This window comes from Canis lupus, chromosome 24 (genome assembly GCF_011100685.1).
Source record: "Canis lupus familiaris isolate Mischka breed German Shepherd chromosome 24, alternate assembly UU_Cfam_GSD_1.0, whole genome shotgun sequence".
NCBI classification, from domain to species: domain Eukaryota; kingdom Metazoa; phylum Chordata; class Mammalia; order Carnivora; family Canidae; genus Canis; species Canis lupus.
In genome coordinates, this window is record NC_049245.1 from 33,805,904 (window position 1) to 33,824,321 (window position 18,418).

The 18,418-nt window shown below is 54.6% G+C and overlaps 2 protein-coding genes across 2 annotated transcripts; one reads left to right on the plus strand and one right to left on the minus strand.

The window, feature by feature from the left end:
- The first annotated feature begins 272 nt into the window (after positions 1-272).
- On the plus strand, positions 273-6,440 carry CTSA (cathepsin A). Its single transcript, NM_001109915.1, is given in 15 exon segments — positions 273-326; positions 506-702; positions 842-953; positions 1,233-1,283; positions 1,381-1,467; positions 1,674-1,829; positions 2,115-2,206; positions 2,526-2,610; positions 3,418-3,509; positions 3,590-3,668; positions 3,759-3,898; positions 4,633-4,708; positions 5,363-5,452; positions 5,628-5,732; positions 5,995-6,440. Coding segments are annotated over 15 exon segments (1,500 nt in total). The 3' UTR covers positions 6,079-6,440.
- Positions 6,287-17,217, minus strand: PLTP (phospholipid transfer protein). The gene is given in 17 exon segments (XM_038572483.1): positions 6,287-6,693; positions 7,108-7,184; positions 7,269-7,332; positions 7,437-7,479; positions 8,699-8,733; positions 8,735-8,767; positions 8,863-9,027; positions 10,500-10,559; positions 10,650-10,826; positions 12,616-12,707; positions 13,372-13,435; positions 13,504-13,567; positions 14,914-15,069; positions 15,333-15,461; positions 16,097-16,196; positions 16,281-16,391; positions 16,998-17,217. Coding segments are annotated over 16 exon segments (1,488 nt in total). The 5' UTR covers positions 16,381-16,391; positions 16,998-17,217; the 3' UTR covers positions 6,287-6,564.
- Between the last annotated feature and the right edge of the window lie 1,201 nt (positions 17,218-18,418).

Sequence of the window (18,418 nt, forward strand, 5' to 3'; positions counted from 1 at the left end):
CGACTGCCTTCCCCGAGGCTCTGCCCGGGGGTCCTAGCGCCGCTGGCTCAGCCATCCCGCCTGGACCTGGGCCCCCGGGAGGCCGGGCGATCGTGGCCGCCCGCATCTGGGTCATCTGATGGCTGGCGCGCGCGAGGCGACCTGGGAGGCCCGCGGGCTCTGACCCCGCGCGGCCGCAGCCGCCGCCAGCTGCCCCGGGTCCCCGGGGGACAGGAGAGGCGCCGGAGGGAGACCGTCACGTGACGCCGGCGCCCACGTGACCCGGCCTTCACATGACCTTCCGCGGCCGGGCCCCTCCTGGAGAGCAAGGACGCGGGGGAGCCGAGGTGAGGGCGCCCCGGGAGGCTGGAGGGGACCCGCGGTCCGGGACGGTGCGGCGGGTGGGCGCCGGGGCCGGGCAGGGGACTCCCGTCGCCGCCGCCTCCAGCTCCTCCGCGGGGCGGCCACGCGGAAGCGCGGAGGAGCGAGGGAGCGCGGAAACAGCCCGCCTCGCTTCCCGTGGCAGATGGTCCGAGCCGCGCCGTCGCCGCCGTGGCTGCTGCGGCTGCTGCTGCTGCTGCTGCTCCTGCTCTGGGCGCCGCCGGGCCAGGCAGCGCCGGACCTGGACGAGATCCAGTGCCTGCCCGGGCTGGCCAAGCAGCCGGCTTTCCGCCAGTACTCCGGCTACCTCCGCGGCTCCGGCCCCAAGCACCTCCACTACTGGTCTGCGGCCCTCCCTCCCGGGCGGGGCGGGCGCGGAGTGCGAGCTGGGGAGGGGCCGGAGACCCCGAGGGAGCCTGCGAGCTGGGAGCGCCGGCAGGGGCCCCTCCGCCTGCACCCACCGTGCTCTGCCTCCTCGCAGGTTTGTGGAGTCCCAGAAGGATCCCAAGAGCAGCCCTCTGGTGCTTTGGCTCAACGGAGGGCCGGGCTGCAGCTCCCTAGATGGCTTTCTCACGGAGCACGGCCCCTTCCTGGTGAGTGGAAAGCCACTGTCCCCCCACCCCGGACCCCAACCACGGGCCAGGGGAGAGGTAACGGAGCGTGCCTAAAGGAAAGAGCCTGGGAGGAGGGAGAACACGACTTGGAGGTGTTTCCAAGTGTGCCCTTTTGAGAGTCTGGGTTTCCTGATCGGTACTATTGGCTTGACTATCTGTACTTTTCAGGGGTTTTGCCCAAATGGGAAGTGCCCAGCACCGTGGCCCTTCCTTCTACCCAGTTGGCCCTTGGCAGTCAGCCATCTCTCTCCTCCTCAGGTGCAGCCAGATGGTGCCACTCTTGAGTACAACCCCTATTCCTGGAACCTGGTATAGCTGGAGCCTTGGGTCCTGGGGGGGGGGGGGGTGTCTGGGCAGTTGGCTGGGTTGGGGAGCCTTCTTCAGTTGGTTTCCTCCTCCTCTGTAGATTGCCAACGTGTTGTATCTTGAGTCCCCAGCTGGGGTGGGCTTCTCCTACTCTGATGATAAGACTTACGCAACCAACGACACGGAGGTGAGTCCAGTGCCTGCCCCGTGCCCCAGCCTTCCTGGTTCTCTAAGCGCGGCAAGACACAAAAGTCCGTTTTTGGTTGTGTCACATGATATGTGTGGTCTCGCCTAAGCCACTTCCTCTTGCTCACAGTGGGTGGGTGTCATCTCTGATATTTTTCCAGCTCAAATACCAGAGTCTTTTGATTCCCTCCATCTTGCTTTCCTTAGGTCGCCCAGAGTAATTATGAGGCCCTTAAGGATTTCTTCCGCCTCTTCCCGGAGTACAAGGACAATGAGCTTTTCCTGACAGGAGAGAGCTATGCTGGCATTTACATCCCCACCCTGGCAGTGCTGGTCATGCAGGATCCCAGCATGAACCTTCAGGTACAGGGCCACTGCAGGAGGGAGGTGAGGCAGCTCATGGTTGTGGCCTTAGTGAAGTCAAACAGGCCATCTTCCCTGCCCGGTCTCCTTTGCAAGATGCTTGCCACCAGCCAGCCTACCACAACAGGAAGCTCACCTGTCACCCATCCCACTCTATTTTTTACTCTGTGTGGCCTTCCCATAAACCACTTTTGGATTTCAGCTTCCAGATTGCTGAAGGTCTGGGTGTAGTCAAGGGAGGCTCCTCTCCCTCCAGATGACCTGAATGCCCTGGGTGTTTCACAGGGGCTGGCTGTGGGCAATGGACTCTCCTCCTATGAGCAGAATGACAACTCCCTGGTCTATTTCGCCTACTACCATGGCCTTCTGGGGAACAGGTATGGGAGGGGATAGTTGGGCAATCTCCAGGGTGGGGCAGGTCACAAGAGCTCATGTCTGCCCTCCAGGCACATGATACCCTAGGCCCTACCCTGGTTTATGAGCAGGAGGTGGGGGCTGGGGTTGCTGGAAGTGCTTTGGTGCTGAAAGAGACTAAGGAGCACTGGCAGTATGGCCCCAGAGCAGCTAGGTTTGGAACCTACATACCATTCCCTGTGATCCGTTTCCTCATCCCCTGGGGTCAGGTGGTGGTGGGAAGTGGGAGGAGAAGGTGGGAGCCCCGCCTTAGGCCTGAACGCTTTTATCCATCTCCTACAGGCTCTGGTCTTCCCTCCAGACCCACTGCTGTTCTCAGAACAAGTGTAATTTCTATGACAACACCGACCCAGAATGCGTGACAAATGTGAGGTTCTGCCCCCAACCTGTGTCACCCCTGACACCCCCAGCCCTGAGAATAGGACCGCATTCTCTCCTTGGGGACTCCTGACCCCATCCCCTATTGCTTTCGTATCCTGCTTGCTCCAGCAATTTTATGTTTTCTGGGACACATCTAGGGATGTGTTCCTAATACCATTTCCTGTGACTTTCTGGGCAAATCCTGTAACCCGTGGGAAAGGATCTCTCACTTATTGAACACCTACTATATGCCAGGCACCAGGCTGAAATAGGTCAATACAGATTATTTAATCTTTAGAACTCTCCTTTAAGGGAGATTATATTATCCACATTTTCCAGAAGGGGAAACTGAGGCTGAGAATGTTAAAGTCACTCGCTGGGGGATCCCTGGGTGGCGCAGCGGTTTGGCGCCTGCCTTTGGCCTAGGGCGCGATCCTGGAGACCCGGGATCGAATCCCACGTCAGGCTTCCGGTGCATGGAGCCTGCTTCTCCCTCTGCCTGTGTCTCTGCCTCTCTCTCTCTCACTGTGTGCCTATCATAAATAAAAAAATAATAATAATAAAAAATAAAAAATAAAAAAAAATAAAGTCACTCGCTGGAAGTCACAGTGCTAGGAAGTAGTGGCACCAGAGTTTGGACCCCGAGTGGAAGCAGATTCCTTCCACTGTGCCTCAGTTTCCCTACCTATAAAAAAGTGGGGGAAGGGTAATGCCCAGTGGTGAAGTAGGAAAGCAATAAATCTTGGGCCGAGTTGGTGAGATGGTGGGGAGGCCAGGGCTCAGTGAGACATGGTTGCTCGGCTTGTCATTGCAGCTGCAGGAAGTATCCCGCATCGTGGGCAACTCTGGCCTCAACATTTACAACCTCTATGCCCCATGTGCTGGGGGGGTGCCTGGCCATTTAAGGTAGGCCCTGCGGTGCACCCTGGAGGCCTGGCCCAGCACCACCTAGAGGCCGAGGTGCCCAGCCCCTACTTACCTTGCAGGTATGAGAAGGACACCGTGGTGCTCCACGATTTGGGCAACATCTTCACTCGCCTGCCGTTCAAGCGGGTGTGGCATCAGGTGTGGCATCTGGTGTGTGTGACCATGGGCTTCCTCCCAGTGGGGTTAGGGCCAGGAAACCACCTGATCTTCCTCTGTCTGTGCCCCCAGGCACTGCTGCGTTCCGATGATAGGCTGCGCATGGACCCTCCCTGCACCAACACCACGGCTGCCTCCACCTACCTCAACAACCCTTATGTGCGGAAGGCCCTTCACATCCCCGAGCAGCTGCCCCGCTGGGACATGTGCAAGTAAGGCTCTGTGGCCAGCTGGGGCCTGGGGATGGCAGGCTCTCGGGGCTCTCAGGGCTCAGAAAAGTTCCCAAGGATCCCTTGACTAAGGTTTCTCAGGAGTAGTACCCCAGGCACTCAGGGTGTGTCAGACTGAGTTGTGCAGGATATTTAACCCTTAAATTGGTTGAGATTAAAAAAAAAATTAAAAAAAAAAATTGGTTGAGATTTAGCCAGTTCATTCTTATGGGGCCACAGTGGTTGGTAAAGTGGCACTTACTGCTCTGGCATTTAGTAAACACACACTCCCCCCACCCTGACTCCCCTCCTGTTCCCAGTGGCCTGGATCTCCAATGACCCGTGTGAGTACAAGGATGCCACCTGGCACAGCAGGGGCCACTCAGATCCATTCTGATTGGGCTGTGCTCCTGCCCTACTGTTGCAAAAGACACACACACACACACACATACACACACACACGACTCGCACACCTGGGGGCCCCTGTGCACTATAGGCCGGTTGTGAATCAATCACTAGGTGTTCCTGTATACGTTTCTATACAGCGGGGGGTGGGGATGGGGGGTGGAGTTGAGGACCTCTAATTCTAGCCCCATAGCCAAGTCAGTCTTAGAGAGGGGACATGAGAGGACTGAATCCCAACTCTGCCTCCTATGCTGGAGTTCAGAGAAAGGTGGTGGCAGGAAGGGAGGGCCTCTCTGACTGTCTTCCCCGGGCCTGCCTGTGTGCTCCCACAGCTTCCTGGTGAATATACAGTACCGCCGTCTCTACCAGAGCATGCAGTCCCAGTACCTTAAGCTGCTCACCACACAGGTAAGTGAGTGGGGGCGGCATAGCTGGGACTACCAGTGGCCTCGGGACCCCCTTCAGAGTGCCAGTCCAGATGCAGGAAGCTGACACTCCAAGAAACGAAGTTCAGTGATTGGCAGGGTCACAATTTGAACATGGTTTTGTCTCCACCCTGTGCTGCTCTGTCGTAGGAGGCTGAGGGGTCTGCCTCAGCCAAGGAGATCTTGACTTGAGGAGAGCTGATGGGAATATGTCACAGACAAGCAAACGGGAGGCCCAGGGTAGAAGAGGGCCTTGAGGGCCTTGTCCCCAGATCATCTGGGAGACCCTGAGAGAGCTGGGGCAGGGCCAGGTTCTGTACAACACAGTGGTTAGAACATGAGCTCTAGGGTCAGACTGCCTGTATGCACGTTCCTTTACTAGCCTTGTGACCCTGGGCAGGTTTCTCATATCTTGACACCTGAAAGTGGGGGTAATCATAGTAAACAGTATCTACCTTCACAGCTAAAGCGTTTAGTAGAGCACTGGACAGGTAGGAAACAGAAAACATGAGTGTTCCTGCTTCGTGCTATTTGCCTGGGCTCCTTGAATTCCCTGAAGGGGTAGGGCTTGAACCAGGGAAGAACAAGGGCCTGGGCTCCCTCCAGACCCCCCATAGCTCCCCCTGCCCTGCTCCAGAAATACCGGATCTTGCTCTACAACGGAGATGTGGACATGGCCTGCAATTTCATGGGGGATGAGTGGTTTGTGGATTCCCTTAACCAGAAGGTAAGGCAAGGATCCCGGCTCTGGGGAGGGATGGGGCAGCTGTGCCTGGAGTGTGGCTCTGGGCAGACAGAGAGGGCAAACCTGGGGGAGTTCCGGGCCCCTGAGATCTTGTTGGCAGCTGTGAGCAGAGATGAGGGGGTGGCCGCAGGCTGCTGAGTCTTTCCTGGTGGGGCAGATGGAGGTCCAACGCCGGCCCTGGTTAGTGGACTACGGGGACAGTGGGGAGCAGATTGCTGGCTTCGTGAAGGAGTTCTCTCACATCGCCTTTCTCACCATCAAGGTAGGGCCTGGCTGGTGAGGGCCGGCTTGGCTGGAGGGGATGGGGCAGGAGCCACCATCCTCTGCTTTCTCTTTCTGTTTACACCGGGTTACTATCTGGGCCCCTAAAAGCAAGTTTTCTGACGAGGAGTGGGAAAAATGCAGAGCTTGGGACAGGGTTGGGAGAAGAGGAAGGCTACTGGCTGGAGGCATCCAGTAGGATGGAGGTGGCACCCAGGGGCAGGGGTCACACGGAAGGTGATCTCACAGAGCTTTGCTCCTAGGGTGCTGGACACATGGTTCCCACGGACAAACCCCAGGCGGCCCTCACCATGTTCTCCCGCTTCCTGAATAAGCAGCCATACTGATGAAGACCAGTCAGTCCCCTTCTGTCTAATCCAGCTCCTTTTTCCCACCCCTCCTGCTAGAAGGGAGGTCCTCCTTTATGCAAAATGCCCCTGTGGGGCAGGTCCCTGCCTCCAGAACTGCTCCCCACCCCACCCCCACCTCCCACGGCCCCTGCCCCTTCCACACCCCTCTGCCTCCAAGACCAGGCCCCAGTGCCTCACATAGACAGACTGGGGGGTTAGCACTTTATTCCTGACTGGGGTGGGGCCTGGCCCCCTCCCTTAACGCACTGGAACATAGCAGAGCTCAGGACAGCCCACGGGGAGGGTGGATGGACGGTAATTGATGCATTGACTGATTATGGAATTAAATTGGGTATAGCTTAAAACCCTGTCTTCTCTGTGGCACTGGGGGGTTAGACTGGACAGTATAGGCTGGGAGGGGCTGAGGGAGGGGCTGAGAGGTGTTGGAGTCCTGAATGCCCCTGCCAGGGCGGGCTTGAGGGCTCAGGCAGCTGTCGTGGAGGGTGGTGGGGCACTGGATGCCAAGGGGTCCCTGGAGGCAGGCCTGTTCTTCTCAATCACCTCTCGAAGCCCTTTGGCAAAGTGGAGGTCGGCCCCAATGGTGAGGAAGCCCTGTGCGGTGGGGCAGAGAAAGGAGTCTGTTCAGTCCATCACAGAGGCCAAAAATTTCAATGTAAAGAAACAGAGTCCTTGGTCTTGAGGGGTTCTCAATCTAGTGGGAGAGGAGGAACGGCAAAGAAGTTCTTCTAACTCCCTGTGAAGGGTATGAAAGAAAGGCTGCAGGAGCACAGTCTGGGGGGGTCAAGGAGGGCTTCCTAGAGGTGACCTCTTAGCTCAGAGATTCAAGATTAGTAGATATTGGGGATGGAATCCAGGGAGAGGGTTACAAGGTGAGGGCACAGCTGTGCAGAGGGCTGGAGAAGTCTGATAAGGGAAGATTCAAATGGGAGGGGCTGTTGATGAAGAAGATGAGTTCTGAAGCAGGGGTGGGGAGGCTCTGCCCTCCTCCATCACCCCCCTACTCACCGCATGGTTCGTCACCACCTCACGCACAAAGTTGATACCCTCAGGTAGTGGGATCTGCACTCCCCGCCACATCCTCTCTGTGGGTAGGAGCAGCTGGTTTAGCCTGGGTCCACCCAGTTCCCTCTCCTTTCCCTCTCCTGCCTCCCGTCCCCCAGCCCTACCATTGAGCATGGGCATCACTCCAATCTGCAGCATGGTCTTCAAAGGGGCCTGCAGTGGGATCAGCTGGGAGGGAGGAGGCAGGACGTCAGGGCAGCCAGCAGGAAGTGGACTTGCCTTAGCTGCTCCGCCCTGACCCAGCCTCGGCACCCCCACCGCTCCCAACTCACTGCCAGTGACTCCAATGCAGACTGGTTCGAGTAGATTCGGAACCTATGGAAGAGAAAGAACTATCCAATGGGCACCAGCCCTGGAAGCACCCCTTCCTCAGGCCACCCAGGCCTACCTACCCAAAGTCCCTGAGCCTCAGCCTCAGATGCTCCCACCTCCACACCTATTTGGGGGCCTGCCACCTGCCAGGTGTGCATCCTTGGGTGAGTCATTTCTCCCTCTTGGGGCTCCTCTTCTCCAAGTCTGCTACCTTTCATTTGTTGAGCACTTCCTGTATTCCAGACTTGTGCTGGCAGCTATTCATGTATGGTTTGTGTTTACTTAATAAACCTTAATAGAGCTTACTCCCTGACCAATACGAAGCATGTCACAGAAGTTAAATATTAAGATATTTTAAAATGCCAACCTGACTTAATCCCATAACCCTAAGAAGTAGGCACTATTAAGCAATTTGCACTTTTTTGATGAGGCAGCTCAAGCCTAGAGAGGGCAAGTAATGTGCCTGAGGTTTCACAGCTGGTAAAGGGCACAACCTCCCTCTAGAATCTAGGCTCCCAACCAGTACCCCACAGTATCTCATTTAACCCCTAGGACATTGCTGTCTGGTAGAACTTTTTGCAAACATTGTGCATTTACACTTGCCACATGGGAGCCACTAGCTACCTGTGGCTAGCACAGTAGATGCTATTTTTCCCTGTATTTAGCCCATGAAGAAAATGAAAGATAGGGGGCGCCTGAGTGGCTCAGTCAGTTAAGCTTTTGCTTTCTGCTTAGGTCATAGTCCTGGGGTCCTGGGATTGAGCCCCATGTTGGGCTCCCTGCTCAGTGGGGAGTCTGCTTCTCCCTCTCGCTCATGCTTGTGCACTCTCTTGTTCCCTCACTCTGAAATAAAATCTTTAAGGAAAAAAAATGAAGATAAAGCAACTCTTCTCAGGATCACAAAAATCATGCCGAGGTTTTTGCCTGAACCCATGCCATTAGGCTCTCTGCTGTGTGACCATGGGCATATCATTTAACCTTGCTGGGCCATTTTGGTCATCTCAAATACCTGGTCTGCCTGCCACTGGGTTATAAGACAATGCAGAGAAGTTACACTTGAATGAAATGCATTTGTTATGAATTAGCAAAGACCCCAGCCCTCCAGTGGCTAGAGATCTGAGAGAATTTTAGCTTCCCAGTAGTTGGGCAGGTGCAATTATCTGGAAGACACCAAGGCTCAGGGAGCTTCAGGGCTTGCCCGAGATCTGGGCCATCTACTCACCGGCGCAGGTCCAGCTGGGTGCGCAGTGCCTTTCCCCCGGAGTGCCATCTTGGCATTGAGACGGGCGTCCTGCAGGCAAGGGGGTTGAGGAGGTGTTACCAACCCACAGGGTCCACAGCACACTTGTCCCTGACCCTCAGTGGCCCCCACTCTGGTGCCCATACCATGGTCATGCTGGACAGCTGAACCTCGGGCTGGTCAGATGGGACCAGGGCGATGGTGACACTGGCAGTGACAGACACAGTGGTACCCGAAGGCTTGATGGTGCAGCGAGGCGGGGCCAGGACGCGCAGCTCCAGCTTCAGCGGGGAGTCGATCACCGCCGGGCTCTGGGGACAGAATAGGGAGGGGAGGTCAAGTCCCAGATCTGTTTCCTGATGAGCCCCGGGAGGGGAGATGGCGAGGCTCAGGCTCTGCCCACTAGGAGCCCAGACAGATATGAATATGAAGGCTGTGTCCAGCCTCTGTGCCTTTGCTCACACAAGGGATGGAATGTCTCCTCCTTTTCCTGCTTTCCTGAATTCTCTGTAGTGGGGATCCGTCTCCATCCAGACTCCTCGGGGACAGTGTTTGCATTGCACATCCCCACCCTCTGTCATATCACCCTTCTGGAAACCGCTGTGCTCTTTCTCCTGTAGGCGCTGACCAATGCTTCACCTGTGTTAGCTCATTTAAACTTCATTATAATCACGTGAGACGGGCATTATCATACTCATTTTTGAGAATGAATAAACACAGAGAGGTTAAGTAACTTGTCCAAGGTTCTTTGGTCATCTAGGTGTAGAACCAGGGATTCAAACCCAGTCTGGAAAGTGAGTCTGCCCTTACCAGTGCTTGGCCATCAGGCTGATGGCGTTGACAGGGATGACAGCAGGGGGGACAGCAGCCAGTGTTTCCTGAGCACTTAACCCTAATCGCTTTCCATGAATTGATTCAGTGAATAATCACTGAGATCCTTTTTAAATTTTGACCTCCCACCATCAAACAAAGGAAAATAATAAGCAAAAAGAAGAATACATCAGTGGTGCCTGGCTGGATCAGTCAGTAGAGCATGTGACCCTTAATCTTGCAGTCTTGAGTTTGAGGCCCCATGATGGATGGGCATAGAGATTATTAAATAACTAAATTAACTTTAAAAAGTATATTGGTCATTGTTACAATCCCTACACTTACAGAGCTTGGGTCTCAGCCTGTCCTCCTCCTCACTTCATGAAGAACAGGAAGTAGTGAGGGCCCTTCACAGACTTGGAAAGGAGCTTGACAAATAAAGGACTTGGGGGCAGCATGGGTGGCTCAGCAGTGTAGCGCCATCTTCAGCCCAGGGCCTGATCCTGGAGACCCGGGATCAGTCCTGCATCGGGTTCCCTGCCGGGAGCCTGCTTCTCCCCCTGCCCCCCCCCCCCATGAATAAATAAGTAAAATCTTTAAAAATAAATAAATAAGGGATCCCTGGGTGGCGCAGCGGTTTGGCGCCTGCCTTTGGCCCAGGGCACGATCCTGGAGACCCGGGATCGAGTCCCACGTCGGGCTCCCGGTGCATGGAGCCTGCTTCTCCCTCTGCCTGTGTCTCTGCCTCTCTCTCTCTCTCTCTGTGACTATCATAAATAAAAATTAAAAATAAATAAATAAGTAAGTGAGTAAGTAAAGGACTTGGCTACAGGCGAGAGGCCAGGCCAAGACAGGGGTCTACTCTATGGTGGCCATGGGAGCCTCTGCTTACACACCTCACGTGTCCCCTCATTGTATCCCAGCAATACACCCATCCACCCTGGCCACAAACCCACCGCCCATCAACACTCACCAGCAGGACGATGCTCCCGAAGTAGGTGGCCCTCAACAGCATGTCCAGATCGTGGGGCACCTGGAGAGGGGAATTAGGGATGAGGCAGGGTCATCTGGAGTTCTGTGACAGGGCTCCCCTTGCCCATCCCACAGACAGGCCTTGGTATACCTTGTCTCCCACCAGTGACAGCTGCAGGGCTCCCGCTCGGAAGTAGCTCTCCATGGCAGAGTCAAAGAAGAATTCTGAGAAGGCCACATACACCATCCGCTCCTCCTCCTGCAGCTGGGGCTCTACTGCCCGGTTGGGCAGGCTCCAGTTCCTCTCAGCCAGGGGAAAGAAGGCCCCCTGCAGTTGGGGGAGCAGGGTCAGAGCCAAGGCAGTGTGGCCCAGCACCCAGATGTTCCCATTCCCTATGCCAGGCACTCTGAGGGATGGTGGGGCTCGGACCCAGCTGCTGTCTTTAGGGGATTCATTAGCACAACTTTTTCCTCTTTTTAAGTTATAGTTATTTAAGTAATCTTTTCACCCAATGTGGGGCTTAAACTCATGACCCCAAGATCCAGAACTGCATGCTCTACTGACTGAGCCAGCCAGCTGCCTTCATTAGCACAACTCCTAAAAAGACATTCCAAGGAGGGCAGCTCAAGTTCTGCAAGGGAGCACTCCAGGAAGACCAGAGAAGGGACACCCAGGAAAGGGTTTGGGGGGGAGGTGGCATGTCAGTGGGCCTTGGAAGATGCAGGACAGTAATGACAAAAGCTGCTGTTTACATTTACATAGTACCTTTTTTTGCTTCACATTTTTGTATTGTAAATTACAGACATAACATTGCACACCTAAATATTTCAGTAAGACTCCTAAAAATACCAGCACAGTTTTCCACAGAACTGCAGTGCCATTACTGAACTAAATAAAGTCAACAATTCTCACATATCATCAGTGTTCAGTTAGGAGGGATTTCCAAAGCCAATTAACATCAGAAAGCATACCAAATACATAACCAGGAGAAATGATATCTGCAAGTCTAAGCATCTATTATAATTTTCCTAAGAAAGACAACAAAATAACTTCCCTTGTACACTGAAGAGAGAGGGAACTTTTTTCCATAAAATCATCAGGAAATGGGCAACGTAAACATAAATTTATGCATAAAGGACCTTCTGTATACCTGTGCAAAGAAATATGTAAGAATGTTCCAGTGTGACTGTGTTCGGTTGGTGGGAATGTGAATTTACTTGGTACTTCTTCCATGCCTTGACATAGGTCAACTCCTTTCATCCACATAACACTCCAAGGAGGGATGTTTTCTTACTCTATTATTTCCATTTACATATTAGTAGGAAACAGGCTCAGAAAGTAAACCACTTGCTTAAGATCACGTGGCTAGTAAGTGGCAGAGTCAGGACCTGAACTTTAGGCTCCAGTCCTTGCTCTGAAACTTACCCTCCACTACAGGGAGCAAAGGAAATGGCCACATACTAGATGTGTGGCCTTGGGCTGTGATGTCACCCCTCTGAGCAAGTCTCCACATCCCCCAAATGAATAAAACATTAGTGCCTGACTGACACAGTTGTGAGGGCGAAATGAGATTATGTGCATAGAGCTGTATGTCCTAACTGCTTCAGGGGAGATGAGAAAAGGCAGTGCTTGAGCAAAGTTCCTGAGGTAGGAAGCAGGGGCATATTTGGGAAAGAATGATTGCAGAGAAACAGGGTGAAGTTAAAAAGGTGGGCCCAGCGGCACCTGGGTGGCTCAGTTGGTTAAGCATCTGCCTTCAGCTCAGGTTGTGATCCTGGGATCGAGCCCTGCATCAGGCTCTCTGCTTAGCAAGGAGCCTGCATCTCCCTCTCCCTCTGCCTGCCATTCCTCCTGCTTGTGCTCATGCTCTCTCTCTGTCTCTCAAATGAAGAATAATAATAAAAAAAAGAAAGGGCCAGACAAGATTAACAAAGCTCAGAAGCCAAACCCAGGAGTTGAACCTAATTCTGCTCCTCCTCTGGGGAGCCACGGCATGCTCAGCAGTGGAGCGTCTCATCAGAGTAGTGCCTTAGGAGGACAAAACCAGAGAGTTGGGGACAAGGAGGAGGGGGAGGTCTGGTTAGGCCAGAGATGCCACAGCAGCCAGGCAGCTCACCCGGAAGTCCATGTCCAGATTGCTGGTGGAAGCTACAGGATCCTTCAGGAGGGAGTAGTCAATGCCAACAAGGTCATCCACAGAGCTGCGTACTGTGGAGAGGAGCTCCGTCACTCAAGCTATGTGATGCTGGGCAAGGTGTTCACCCTTCTGGGCCTGTTTCTCATCCACAAAGTGGTGATTAGGAATTTTCCCTCATAGGGTTGTTGTGGGGATCAATTATTTTTATGTGGGAACCACTTAGTGCTCAGCAATATTAATGACTATTACTACCATGAGGGTTTCATTAGATCCCCCTAAACAGGATGGCAGGGGATCCCTTTCCTCCACTGGTTTTCCCTGGCTGCTCCCTCCCTCCCTCCTCATGCCGTGTGTGGGGTGTGTGATGATCTCTACCCCATAGCAGACAGAGATCACAGCTGAGGAAAAGGGAATTCATTTTAGTTGAGCACCTATTAAGTGCAGGGGATGAAGGCAAACGGGGTCCCAATGATCAGCAGGCACATCGAGGACCCTGACAATCACTCAGCTAATCCTCACGACAACCCCAGAGGGAGGTATCGCCAGCCAAGCGAAGGTACTAAAGCCCAGAGAGAAGTGAGTGCTTACCTAGGGTCATGTGGCAAGTCAGCAGCAGAGGCCATATTTCAAGCCAGGGCATGGCAGGAGCCCACTCTGCATACCTAGCCGCCTCCTCACCCCCATTCCTGGCCCAGGCAGGGCCCGGAGTTCCCCTCCCAGCCAGCACCAACTCACCAGGCACAGTGTCCAGGAGGGAATTAAGGAGCACCATCCCTGCGTGGTAAAGCACGGGGCAGATCTGCGAGGTGGGGTCTAGAGTTAGGGCCTTCACAAGAGAGGCCCTCTCCCGCCCCACCACTGCTGTACCTGCTGGTTGAGAAGGAAGCGCATCCCCGAGGTGATGAATGTGGAGAGGAATTCATACACCTTCCTGTAAGGAGAGAGACAACGTGAGCCCAGACTCCGCCCTATCCCAATCCAGGTCCAGGAGAAATCAATAGCCAAAGAGATGGGGAGGAGGTGACTTAACTTTGACCTGTATTACCAGCTCTTCAATGGAGGTTTTCCAAATCTCTCCAGCCTGATTCTCAAGACCTCTCCTAACCCCTGCCCCCCACCAGCCTAAGGAATTTATCCCCAGTTCTTCAAACCTACTGTAAACATCCCCACTTCCAGATGCTTATCCATGCCTTTCCTTCCACTCTCAAAGTTCCTGTCCTGTATTTCCCTGTATGGCTCAGATGCTTACTCTTCTAGGCTGTCTTCCCAGATTACCCTCTTCTGAACCCCTGGAGTACTTAGTCCCTCCCCCAAAGCCCTGATGACAAATGTTTTGTCCCTTCATCTAGGCTCTGAGTTCCTTTAGGAATTCTCAGGGACTGGCATATACTTCATTTGTTGAATAAATAAAAACTTGACAGTATACCAACACCAGATAATAAATCCACTATCTTTTCTCTCCCACTCTCTTTGAGAAGTATCACGAAGTTCCTTTCTCAGCCTCAAACCTGAAACTATGCTACTGTTTTTAGTAGTAAGAGCTACCAATTATTGAGAACTTAGTTCATGCCCAACTGTGCATACACAACTACTCCTATTTAGGAAGCTAGCCACTAATATGCCAGGTACTATTCTTTTTTTTTTTAAGATTATTTATTTATTCATGAGAGACACAGAGAGAGAGAGGCAGAGACACAGGCAGAGGGAGAAGCAGGCTCCATGCAGGGAGCCCGATGTGGGACTCAATCCCGGGTCTCCAGGATCACACCCTGGGCTGCAGGAGGCGCTAAACCGCTGAGCCACCTGGGCTGCCTGCCAGGTACTATTCTAAATATATATATTTTAATTTTTATTTATTTATGATAGTCACAGAGAGAGAGAGAGAGAGGCAGAGACATAGGCAGAGGGAGAAGCAGGCTCCATGCACCAGGAGCCCGACGTGGGATTCGATCCCGGGTCTCCAGGATCGCGCCCTGGGCCAAAGGCAGGCGCTAAACCTCTGCGCCACCCAGGGATCCCGTATTCTAAATATTTTTACATATATTAACAAATAGTTTTCGCAGTGTCTTATAAAATAGTTTCTATTATCATCCCTATCTTACCAATGAGGAAATTGAGGCACAGAGCTTCAATGACTTGCCCAAGGTCACACAGGAAATGAGGGTGCTGAGAGTTGGACCCAGCTGGCCTGACTCCCAAGCCTGTGTACTTTGCATTGCACAAGGCAAATGGGCAGTAAGGCTTAAAGGGGGTGCACTGGGCTGGAAATGCACTTACTTGAAGGTTCCCCCAAAGGCTGCGTGCATTCTGGAGACGGAGGCCTGGCAAGAGACGTTGGACACTTTGATACGGCCAGTGGGATCCCCGGAGAGCTCCAGAGCAGTGCGGATGGACACACCCTCGGCAGAGGCATTAATATAGCCCCCATCATAGCTGCAAGGGGGTTGCGAGCAGTTAATGTCCATTTTGGAGCTTACCCACCCAGTACATCATGATACTTCTTAACAAGACTTCGCTTTGGCAGTTTATCAAACATTCTACCAAGCTCTACCAACCTTTATGAAGTGGGTATGCTTGTCCCTATTGTACAGATGAAGAAACTGAGGCACAGGAGGGCTAAAGTATTGCCCACAGCCCCCCAGCATCCCAGCCCTCCTGATCCACCCTCCGCTTTCCTGAAGGTGTGAGGTCCTTACAAGAACCAGTAGAGAAGCTGCCTTCGGAAGCGCAGCCCCAAGGAGGCATTGCTGATTTGTAGCACCAGCTCCTGCCCTGGCTGGAAATGGAGCTCAGAGGATGTCAGCTGCAGCTCTGTGACCTTCACCCTGCAGGAAGCCTCGGGGTCAGTTTCAGGACCAGGAAGAAGGGGTCCCACCCAAGCACAGGAAACTCATTCCCTCCTTTTCCAGTCCAGGCCTGGGAAGCTGAGGTGGGGGGGGAATGAATTATTCCATTAGCTCTCGAGGGACAGCTCAGAGAGGAGCTGCTCCTGACCCAGGTGTTAAGAGTGAGCTTCATACCCTTCTCGTAGATGCTTTATTGCGTGCATTCTCTTCCCTCCCACACCCTGTGGTTGCTTGACTTGTTCTTTTAACTGAGTCCTTTGATTTTCACTCTGTCAGCTGGGTTCCACTCCATACCCCATTTCTCCTACCCCCATCGTCCCCAGCGAGGCTCTGGGCTCCAGTTCCGAGACCTCTCCCATTAGCTCCACCTGGGGTCCTAGACCCCAATCTCATTAATTGGCAAGTTTCGTGACTCCGCCTCTCCGGTGCTCCTAGGCCACACCTCGGCCCCCAAGGCTCCCGCCTAGGTTGGCCGGCTTGGTCTTTATCTTCTCCGCCCCATCCTGTTTCTTGAGTCCCGCCTTCTCGATTTGGCCCCACCCCACCCTCTCAAGTTCCCCGGCCCTAGGCCCCGCCCCGAACCCGAGACCCCGCCCCGCGGGTCTCCTACTTACTCAGAGATGTTGTAGTAGAAGTGGCCCTCCCTGCCTCGTAGGTCCGGAATGGTGATGGTCTCTAGCTCTTGTTCCAGAAAGCGCAGGCCCTCCTGTTTCACTGAGGTAGCAGCGAGACCCTTCGGTCCTGCGCCCCTGCCGGGGCCACCCTCCCTCCTCCGCCTTCGCCCGCCCCGCGCCTTACCCAGGTCCAGCGCCTTGGAGGTGACGCGGATCTTGCAGCCGGGGAGCTCGGCGTGAGCGCCTGCCAGGAGCGCTAGGAGGAGGGCCCCGAAGAGGGCCATGGCGAGCGGGCCTGGGGTGGGGTGGGGTCGCTGGGGTCATCGGGGCTGCTAAAACCCACTCCCCGGTTGTCCAACCAGAAGAGGGGCTGGCCGGATCGTTACCCTCGAAACAGCTCTTCAGGGAATTTGGAACCGATTCGACTATATTGCCTCCATTTGGCAGATGCAGAAACTAAGGCTTAGGGAGGCGATGCGACTCGTGCTCTGGGTCCCAAGGATTTGGGACACGGGGGAAGGGGAGGGGACATCCTCGGTTCCCCGTGCGCCCGCCGCGTGACGAGTTTGGACCTCCCGGGGACCAGTGCCCCCCCGGCTCCCCCTTCTTTAGCTGAGGGCGGGCGCGGCTTGCCTGTTACCATGGGAACGGCTGCACGCGCATTCCTGGGGGGTGGCTCGCCGTCTCCCAGGCCCCTCGCCGAGGGAGTCACCGCGGCCCGCCAGCCCGACCTCGGGCTCCCGGGTCTCCCGGCTCCGCCGGGTCCTAAATCCCTGCCACCAGGGTTCGGCCTGGTACCCCCCCATCAGCGCCCTTCATGGGATCTCTTCCCCACCTCGGGTTCAGTAGACCATGCGGCCCCGCGAGGGCCTGGGGTGGATGGGGACGCGCCCCAACTCACTGCGGCGGAGCTGGGGGTCGGCGCGGTCACGCGGGGCGGCGGACTGCGCAGGGGATCCGGGCGGCGGGGTCTGGCGGGCAGTGCTGTTCCCGCCGCCTTTATAACGCCGGGCCTCTCCGACCCCCCTCCTCGCTCCCGCTCTCCCCTCCTCCCTCGGGGGGTTGGGAGGGGACGGGGCGGAACGCCGGCAGTCGGGAGGGTGGAGAGGGCTGCACGGAGCCCCGTGACAGGCCCGGCCGCTGTCAAGACAAGTGGGGGACCCACGCCGGGAAGGAGGGAGGGAAGTGCAAGAGTCGGCCCGCCCAGTCCCAACAGTCCTTGCTCCTCTGGGACCTTGGTTCAAATTCCAAATGCCCACGTCTTCCTGCAGGATCCTGAGCAAGTCACTTCACTTGGGTCATGGGCCTCAGTTTCCTCATCCAGCAAAATGTGCCGGATACTTGGAACCACCCAGGCACATTTTCTTCCCTCCTTTCCACTCATAATCATTAAGACCTCTCCTTGACAGGCTTTGCTAGGGGACATTCCTCTCGCCCTCCAAATGTCTCCATGTCACTACCTACGGACCTAACAGGCCCAGACACTTCTCCCACTGGGGTCCAAGCAAGTGCTGCCGGCCCAGGAGGATAGGGCACAGGCTGCTGGAATCACCCCAGAGGGAGGTTTGGCGTTTCCCAGAGATTGTGGATTGTGTGTGTGTGTGTGCGCGTGTGCATGCATGTGTGTGAACCTTTGCAGTTAGATTCTCTGCACAGGATCTCCATCTACCACCTGCAGTGTTCCCAGCTCCTGGGACAGGCACAGAGTAGGTGCTTGCTTCCTTTTTTTATTGTCAAATGGATGAAAGAGGAAAGGAGAAGCAATAAAGGTGAGTGTCCTTTTTTTTTTTTTTAAGATTGTATTTATTTATTCATGAGAGACACACAGAGAGAGAGAGGCAGAGACACAGGCAGAGGGAGAAGCAGGCTCCATGCAGGGAGCCTGACATGGGACTCAATCCCGGGCCTCCAGGATCAGGCCTGGGCTGAAGGCAGCGCTAAACCACTGAGTTCCCCGGGCTGTCCGGTGAGTGTCCATTGAACATGTATGTAGCATCAAACACTCATCCAGGTAGGAATACCAACATGTTCTGATTTGCCCAGGACTCTCCTGGCTTTGAAACTGAATGCCTCCCTTCCAGGGAATCCTCTCCATCCCAGGCAAACCAGGATGGTTAGTCATCCTAGATCTAGATTAAGTCATTTAATCTTCTTAACCTATGAGGTTGGCACTGCTATGAACCCGCTTTAGCAGGAAACCAGAGGTAAAGACCATCATACAGCTACTAGTGAAGAACCCATGAACTCTGAAAGGGTGGGAGGTGGTGTTTATAGTAGTGCTTAGACTCTTGCATCTGACAGACCAGGATTCAAATCCTAGGC